Genomic DNA, 9,153 nt, shown 5'->3' on the forward strand with positions numbered 1-9,153 from the left:
TCTTTCCCCTTCAGCTAATCAACCCTATTTTTTTCTTAGGCTTTATTATAAATGTCACTTCTTCAGAGAACCTCATTAATTTAGGTCTTTATATTATATATTTAGGAGAAGTAAAGGGTATATTCTTCCCTGGTGGCAGTGGTTAAGAATCCACCTGCCAATGCAGGCGACATGGGTTCAAGCCCTGATCTGGGAAGATCCCACATGCTGCAGAGCAACTGAGCCCATGTGCCACAACTACTGAGCCTGCGCTCTAGAGCCCTTGAGCCACAACTACTTAGCCTGCGTGCCACAGCTACTCAAGCCCGTGCACCTAGAGCCTGTGCTCTGCAACAAGAGAAGCCACCGCAGTGAGAAGCCCGTGCACCACACGAAGAGTAGCCCCTGCTTGCTGCAACTAGAGAAAGCCTGCGTGCAGCAATGAAGACCCAACACAGCCAAAAATAAATAAGTAAAATAAATAAATTTGTTTTTTTAAAAAAAGGGTATATAACTTCCCTTTCAAAATGCTCATTCCTTATCTCATAATTACTTGACTATTATTAGACTCTAAGATATGTAAGGCAGGGATTGTTTCTGTCTTCCTCAGCAGTCACGCTAAGACCTTGCCCAGTACCTGACACATAGTAGGCACTGAATGAATATTTGTTGACTTGGATTGAGTTCCAGTAGGTATGAACATGAATTCTAGGATAACAGAATGAATGATGTGCTGCTTTTTGCCTCTTTCCTGGTTCTTTGCTCCAAATAGTAGAGCATAAAGAGATGTTCATTTTTATCAATTCACTTCTCTGCACTGATTGAGGTTTTCAGACCATCATATCAGGCATTCTTACTGCCCAGCTTTTCAGAGATAAAATGATTTTCTTTTCTTCAGATTTTCATTTTATCTTGATCCATTTTTCCTTTAGTAGTTGGGGGTAGGGCTCTGACCTTGAGATGGAATTGAGCAGGGGAGCTGTGTGCTAGCTTTTGTTCTATAAATGGTCTGCCTTGCTGCAGCTTCAGCTCACCCAGAAGATGAGAGGAAGGGGCCTCTCCTGTGGGTCCTTTAATTTGGCTGCATCCCTTGCTGAGCAGATGTCTGGAGAGATGGAAATCTTACTCATCTGGGAGCAGTTTCCAAGCCTGAAGCTGACCCAGCTCCTGTTCTCTGTGGAGAGTAAAAGCATCATTCATCATCATTCTCTGTAAGGCTGCTCTTTCCTTTTTTATTTTTTTTTAGTCCACTTACATTTTTTAAAATGGAGGTATAACTTATATATAGTAGAGTCCACAAATTCTAAGTTCCCTAGCATCCCAGCAGGGGCCCTTGGGTCCTGTCCCAGCAGTACTCTTAAAAGCTAGCACTATTTTGTCATGTTAGGTTGACTCTTGAAATTCAACTACTTCATTTCTTCCCTTCTGTTTTTTTTTTTTTTAATATTTATTTATTTATTTATTTATTTTGGCTGTGCTGGGTCTTAGTTGCGGCATGCGGGATCTTCATTGCGGCCTGTGGGATCTTTTTTTAGTTGCAGCGTGGGGACTTCTTAGTTGCGGCATGCGAACTCTTAGTTGCAGTACACATGTGGGATCTAGTTCCCTGACCAGGGATCAAACCCGGGCCCCCTGCATTGGGAGCATGGAGTCTTACCCAATGGACCACCAGGGAAGTCCCTTCCCTTCTTTTTTTAACTATCTGATCGTCCAAGTAATGTTTATTGCAGAAAATTTGGGAAGTACAGAAAAGAGTAGATACTAAGGAAAAAGATACCTATACTCTTACTACTCAAAGGCCTAGTATACTTTGAAATGACTAGAGTTCTCAGTATTTTTTTTATCGAACTATGTCTGGTTTTTCTGTTGGTTCTCGAGGGCTTCATGCCTCCTTACTTTTGTAGAATGCTGTTTTTTGGAATGGCAAACATCTATGTTCATTCTTTACATCTTGATAAAGCCCTACCTCACCTGTGAAGTCCTCCCCAAGCTCTCCCCCTTCTCTCCCTCTTGTCCCTGTAACGTTTGGTACATACCTATATTGCCTTTGTCTTCCTGTAGTGCGGATGTTTGTGTACATACCTGTTTCTCCAAAACACTCTTAGCAAGCTCCTTGAAAGCATAGACTGCATAGTGCCCACCAGACTGCCTAGGACAGACAGGATCTCAGTAAATGTTTGTTGAAAGAGTGAATGAATGAATAAACAAATCAATGGAATCTTGTAAGTGTTGAGGAATAAAATGCATGTTTAATGGCAAGAATGAACAATTCTCACTTTATTCAGTCTTATCTGTGGAATGTCAAAAAGGAAAAAGAGCATTTTAGAGTGCTGTTTACTTTTCTGAAAGCTTTTACATAATTACTTTATTTGATTTTCCATAACAAGTCTATGAATGCATCCCAATTTTTTTTTTTTTTTTTGGCTGCACCACATAGCATTCGGGATCTTAGTTCCCTGACCAGGGATCGAACCCATGCTCCCTGCAGTTGAAGCGTGGAGTTTTAACCACCGGACCACCAGGGAAGTCCCCAATATTTTTATATAAGGAAGTTATTACCAAAGGTAAATTTGAAGAGATCAGAGATTGTGCTATAAAATGGAAGGGGATGTTATTTAGGGAGGCTATCTGGAAGTTTGCAATACCTAGCATTTACTCACTGTTTATAAGGGCAAGGGAATTGGCATTTGTAGGCACAGTATACCTGGCAAATTACTTATGTAATCTTATTTAATTATTGCTACAACCCTATGAACTAGGTATTATTATCTTCATTTAATAGCTGAAGAAACTAAGACTCAGAGAGCTGAATTAGTTTGTCCAAGGTCAAATAGGTAGTAAGTGGCAAAGCCAACATTTAAATCCAGTACTGAGTCTCATGTTTCTAATCCATTTTCCGTTACGCCAAACTTCTTTTCGTAGCAGTCCATTTGTAGAGGGCCATACTTCTTACTCTTACTTGATGAAGCTTTGTGTGGCATGAAAATTCAGCAATCCTACTGTTGTTATTATTATTCCATTTATCTTCAGTTTGAGGAATTTTTGATAACACTAATACCATATTTCTGTGTAGCCATCAGTCCTATCTCATCACCATATCTGATTCTCACAATAGTCTATTGATATAAGCCTAGATTGTAATCCCCTTTATACATGGAGAAACTGAGGCCCAGAGTGGGAAGGGACTTGCCTAAGTAAATATTGCTAATAAGTGACAGGGCCAAGACTTGACCCCAAGTCCAGCACTCTTTATTGTGGCATGTAGATCTACTGAAGCCGATTGTAGTGAGCAGAGACTCTACAACAATGGTTCTCAACCTGGGGACGTTTAACAATGGTGATAATTTTGATTGTTATCACTTCGGGGGTACTACTGGCACTTTCTGGGTGTAGAGGTTAGGGATGCATACTCCAGCCCCCACAACAAGAATTATCTGTTCTAAAGGGTCAGTAGTGCTGATGTTGAGAAATCCTGCTCTAGAACTGGAGCAGGGGACTTCCCTGGCGGTCCAGTGGTTAAGACTCCACGCTTCCATCGCAGGGGGCACGGGTTTGATCCCTGGCTGGTAACTAAGATCCCACATGCCGCACGACACGGCCAAAAAATTTAAAAATAAAATAAAATAAAATAAAATAAAAAATAGAACTGGAGCAGGATTGGGTTTCGTGCCTCATTTCTTCAGAAGAGGTGAAATACCCAAGGTTAGCCTCCAAAGTGTACCTAGTGATGAGCTTGATTCTTTTAGAACTGGCTGTTATTTAGTAGCAGTTTTTTTTTTTTAATATTTATTTATTTATTTATTTATTTTGGCTGTGCTGGGTCTTAGTTGCGGCATGCGGGATCTTCATTGCGGCCTGTGGGATCTTTTTTTAGTTGCAGCGTGGGGACTTCTTAGTTGCGGCATGCGAACTCTTAGTTGCAGTACACATGTGGGATCTAGTTCCCTGACCAGGGATCAAACCCGGGCCCCCTGCATTGGGAGCATGGAGTCTTACCCAATGGACCACCAGGGAAGTCCCTTCCCTTCTTTTTTTAACTATCTGATCGTCCAAGTAATGTTTATTGCAGAAAATTTGGGAAGTACAGAAAAGAGTAGATACTAAGGAAAAAGATACCTATACTCTTACTACTCAAAGGCCTAGTATACTTTGAAATGACTAGAGTTCTCAGTATTTTTTTTATCGAACTATGTCTGGTTTTTCTGTTGGTTCTCGAGGGCTTCATGCCTCCTTACTTTTGTAGAATGCTGTTTTTTGGAATGGCAAACATCTATGTTCATTCTTTACATCTTGATAAAGCCCTACCTCACCTGTGAAGTCCTCCCCAAGCTCTCCCCCTTCTCTCCCTCTTGTCCCTGTAACGTTTGGTACATACCTATATTGCCTTTGTCTTCCTGTAGTGCGGATGTTTGTGTACATACCTGTTTCTCCAAAACACTCTTAGCAAGCTCCTTGAAAGCATAGACTGCATAGTGCCCACCAGACTGCCTAGGACAGACAGGATCTCAGTAAATGTTTGTTGAAAGAGTGAATGAATGAATAAACAAATCAATGGAATCTTGTAAGTGTTGAGGAATAAAATGCATGTTTAATGGCAAGAATGAACAATTCTCACTTTATTCAGTCTTATCTGTGGAATGTCAAAAAGGAAAAAGAGCATTTTAGAGTGCTGTTTACTTTTCTGAAAGCTTTTACATAATTACTTTATTTGATTTTCCATAACAAGTCTATGAATGCATCCCAATTTTTTTTTTTTTTTTTGGCTGCACCACATAGCATTCGGGATCTTAGTTCCCTGACCAGGGATCGAACCCATGCTCCCTGCAGTTGAAGCGTGGAGTTTTAACCACCGGACCACCAGGGAAGTCCCCAATATTTTTATATAAGGAAGTTATTACCAAAGGTAAATTTGAAGAGATCAGAGATTGTGCTATAAAATGGAAGGGGATGTTATTTAGGGAGGCTATCTGGAAGTTTGCAATACCTAGCATTTACTCACTGTTTATAAGGGCAAGGGAATTGGCATTTGTAGGCACAGTATACCTGGCAAATTACTTATGTAATCTTATTTAATTATTGCTACAACCCTATGAACTAGGTATTATTATCTTCATTTAATAGCTGAAGAAACTAAGACTCAGAGAGCTGAATTAGTTTGTCCAAGGTCAAATAGGTAGTAAGTGGCAAAGCCAACATTTAAATCCAGTACTGAGTCTCATGTTTCTAATCCATTTTCCGTTACGCCAAACTTCTTTTCGTAGCAGTCCATTTGTAGAGGGCCATACTTCTTACTCTTACTTGATGAAGCTTTGTGTGGCATGAAAATTCAGCAATCCTACTGTTGTTATTATTATTCCATTTATCTTCAGTTTGAGGAATTTTTGATAACACTAATACCATATTTCTGTGTAGCCATCAGTCCTATCTCATCACCATATCTGATTCTCACAATAGTCTATTGATATAAGCCTAGATTGTAATCCCCTTTATACATGGAGAAACTGAGGCCCAGAGTGGGAAGGGACTTGCCTAAGTAAATATTGCTAATAAGTGACAGGGCCAAGACTTGACCCCAAGTCCAGCACTCTTTATTGTGGCATGTAGATCTACTGAAGCCGATTGTAGTGAGCAGAGACTCTACAACAATGGTTCTCAACCTGGGGACGTTTAACAATGGTGATAATTTTGATTGTTATCACTTCGGGGGTACTACTGGCACTTTCTGGGTGTAGAGGTTAGGGATGCATACTCCAGCCCCCACAACAAGAATTATCTGTTCTAAAGGGTCAGTAGTGCTGATGTTGAGAAATCCTGCTCTAGAACTGGAGCAGGGGACTTCCCTGGCGGTCCAGTGGTTAAGACTCCACGCTTCCATCGCAGGGGGCACGGGTTTGATCCCTGGCTGGTAACTAAGATCCCACATGCCGCACGACACGGCCAAAAAATTTAAAAATAAAATAAAATAAAATAAAATAAAAAATAGAACTGGAGCAGGATTGGGTTTCGTGCCTCATTTCTTCAGAAGAGGTGAAATACCCAAGGTTAGCCTCCAAAGTGTACCTAGTGATGAGCTTGATTCTTTTAGAACTGGCTGTTATTTAGTAGCAGTAAATACTTAGTAATCACCAGGTTTTATTCAGAGTGTTATATTAGGCATGACTGGGGATGCAGAAAAGTATTAGACATGGTCTGTCCCCTCACGGAGTTTAGAGATTTCTGGAGGAGGCATAAGAGGATCTGGTTACTTTGCTCCTGGTGAAGATAAACAGCCCTAGATTGCAGGAGCTACTGCATGCAGTAGTGGCTGTACTCAGGGACTACCCTGACTGAAGTGGTGCTGCTGGCTTAAGGGAACCCTCCCAATAGCTGACTCTTCCTTCCCACAGTTATGCGATGCCCACCAAAACCATGGAGGTGTTGCAGTTGCAGGACCAAGGCAGCAAAATGCTCCTGGACTCAGTTCTTACCACCCATGAGCGAGTGGTTCAGGTAGGTACTCTGGGAGAAATCTGAAATGTATTCGCCTCTCCTGGTTCTTTTCTCTATCCTGATCTCTTGGTTGAGCTTCAAACCTGCTATCCAGTTGTCTACTGGGTTTCTCCACTAAAATGTTCCACAGGTGCCCTCATTCAGTGTATACAAAACTAATTGTAGAGGGACTGATGTTTTTTTCCTGTAATCCTCCTCACCTTTGAGCTTAATGCTTGACCCTTCTTTGCCCTTGGGTATCCATTAATTCTCCAAATTCAGTGGCTTCTACCCCTAAAAATCTTTCAGATCCATCCACTTTGCTTTACACTCATATCAATGTGATCGTGTCATTGTCCTGCCTAGAACCCCTCAGTGGCTTCCCTTTCGCTCTGTACCCATTAGCAGTCACTCCTCTTTCCCCATCCCCCCAGGTCCTGGCAACCACTAATCTGCTTTCCACTTCTATGGTTTTATCTCTTCTAGGCATTTCTTCAAATGGAATTATATAAAATATGGCCTTTTATATCTAGCTTCTTTCACTTAGCATAATGTTTTCAAGGTTCATCCACGTTGTAGCATGTATCAGTATTTCATTCCTTTTTACTGCCAAGTAATATTCCAATATATGGACATCACCCCTTTTTGATCCACTCAAGAAACATATCAGGAAGGTAACCAGAGGGATGTTAAGGTAGTAACACCCTAAATCTATGTTAAATTTTTAAATAATTAAAGTACTTACAATCTTGGTCCTTTAAATATTATCAGGAATAAATTATTTGAGCTACATTTTATGACAGCTCTAACTTGCCACTGAGGCTCACAGGATAAAGTTTGAACTCTTTGATTAGCACCTAAGTGCCTTCATGTTACTCCTCTGGCTTTTCTTCTTCACACCCACTTTCATTCCGGCCACACATGGCACTAGTTTCAATTCCCTAGTACTATGCTTTTTCTCCACATTTTACTGAATATTGCTTCCTCTGCCTTAAAAAAAACTCCACACTACTGCTGTATTCTCCCAATTTACTCCTGTATTTCAAGACTCTAACCAGATGTTACCTCTTTTGGAAGCTTTTTCTGACCCTCCTGATTGTTAGGTAGGTGTTTCTCTTGTGGGTTCCCACAGCCCCCTGCATGCCCTTCTACTACACATCTGATTTAACTCTGGATTCTCAGCACAGGGTCTGACAACAACAGGTCCCAGTCTATGTGGGTAAACCTGAGTTGATTCAGAAAGTCATCCTGGACTTGACCTCTTGATCCAGTTATGACATTCATTGCCTACAAGAGCAGATATTGGCCATGACCATCTTAGTAACCAGACAACTTGGCAGATCAGCAAGAGAAATCCTGGAAAGTCTGGGCTCCAAAACCAGCTCTGGGTGTTAATCCTTCACCCAAAGGCCCTCTAGCTCTGCTGGAGCTGACATTTGAGCCCTTGCCATGTCTGCCCAATCACCTAGGTTTCAGTGCCTCTCTTAGAGCATCTTCTTTCCTTTTGCAGATCAGCGGTTTGAGTGCTACATTTGCAGAGATTTTCTTGGAAATAATCCAAAGCAATCTTCCTGAAGGAGTCAAACTGTCAGTGAGGGAGGTAGGTGCTAATTTGAGAAGAGGCCTACTGGTGGGCTCAAAATATGGAATAGAAAATTTGGACTGGCTGGCTTTAGAAACAGAAAGACAGGGCTTCCCTGGTGGCACAGTGGTTGAGAGTCTGCCTGCTGATGCAGGGGACACGGGCTCGTGCCCTGGTCCGGGAAGATCCCACATGCTGTGGAGTGGCTGGGCCCGTAAGCCATGGCCGCTGAGCCTGTGCGTCTGGAGCCTGTGCTCCGCAGCGGGAGAGGCCACAACAGTGAGAGGCCCGTGTAACGCAAAAAAAAAAAAAAGAAAAAAAGAAAAAAAAAGAAACAGAAAGACATGTGAATAATTTAGCCCAGATAATAATAATCAGGAAAGGTGTGCAGGCTGCTTTACCATGATCATTATTCTGGCTTTTCCGGTGCATCAGAGATGATGCTTTATAGACTATGGAAGTTGAACTTCATCACAGCATCCTGATATTAGGCGTGAGCCCATTACACCCACAAATTCCCTCCCTTGAGGCAGTTGTATAGCAGAAAGAACATGATTTACCATCACATACAGTGTAATTAAACAGAACACAAATAGGGAAATGTACTTAAGGTAGGGAGAAAGTCCCAATTAAACTTTGAATCCTTGATACCTAATATAAGTCTGGTACATAGTAGCTACTCAGTAAAAGTTAGTTGAATCTAAATCATTTTCTACAGAGCTGGCTGATGGATCCTTTTCTGATGCTGGGCATATTTGAGTAACTCTGTAGTAATTCCCTCTTATCTTCTTTTTCTTCTCCTCAGCACACTGAAGAAGACTTCAAAGGAAGGTTCAAAGCTCGGCCAGAACTGGAAGAACTGCTAGCCAAGTTGAACTAGCTCACTGCAGACCCTTTCATGCCAGCACTGGTGATACTGAGTGGCAATGGGAAGAGCTTCCTGGGTGGCCAAAGTTAAGCAGGAGACCCTGACCCTCAATATCATAAGTACCCACCTCCACAGCCAGGAGTGCCTCCTCTCCTCTGTGAAGGAGTGCTTGCCGATTGTTACCACTTTCCTTAGAGCCAACCCTGGGTATCTTCCATCTAATAAAAATCTGCTAATGATGGATGTGTGTGTATGT

At 41.7% G+C, this 9,153-nt stretch overlaps 1 protein-coding gene across 1 annotated transcript in view; it reads left to right on the top strand.

Moving 5' to 3' along the window:
- MRPL48 (mitochondrial ribosomal protein L48) overlaps positions 1-9,153 on the top strand; it is a 50,817-nt gene extending 41,664 nt beyond the window's left edge. The window contains exons 6-8 of the mRNA XM_007448082.1: positions 6,366-6,468; positions 7,958-8,047; positions 8,835-9,153. Coding sequence (XP_007448144.1) covers positions 6,366-6,468; positions 7,958-8,047; positions 8,835-8,909 — 268 coding nt within the window. The 3' untranslated portion in view covers positions 8,910-9,153. The remainder of the gene's footprint in view (positions 1-6,365; positions 6,469-7,957; positions 8,048-8,834) is intronic.

The sequence above is a fragment of the Lipotes vexillifer genome, unplaced genomic scaffold (assembly GCF_000442215.2).
Source record: "Lipotes vexillifer unplaced genomic scaffold, Lipotes_vexillifer_v1.1 scaffold640, whole genome shotgun sequence".
Lineage (NCBI taxonomy): Eukaryota > Metazoa > Chordata > Mammalia > Artiodactyla > Lipotidae > Lipotes > Lipotes vexillifer.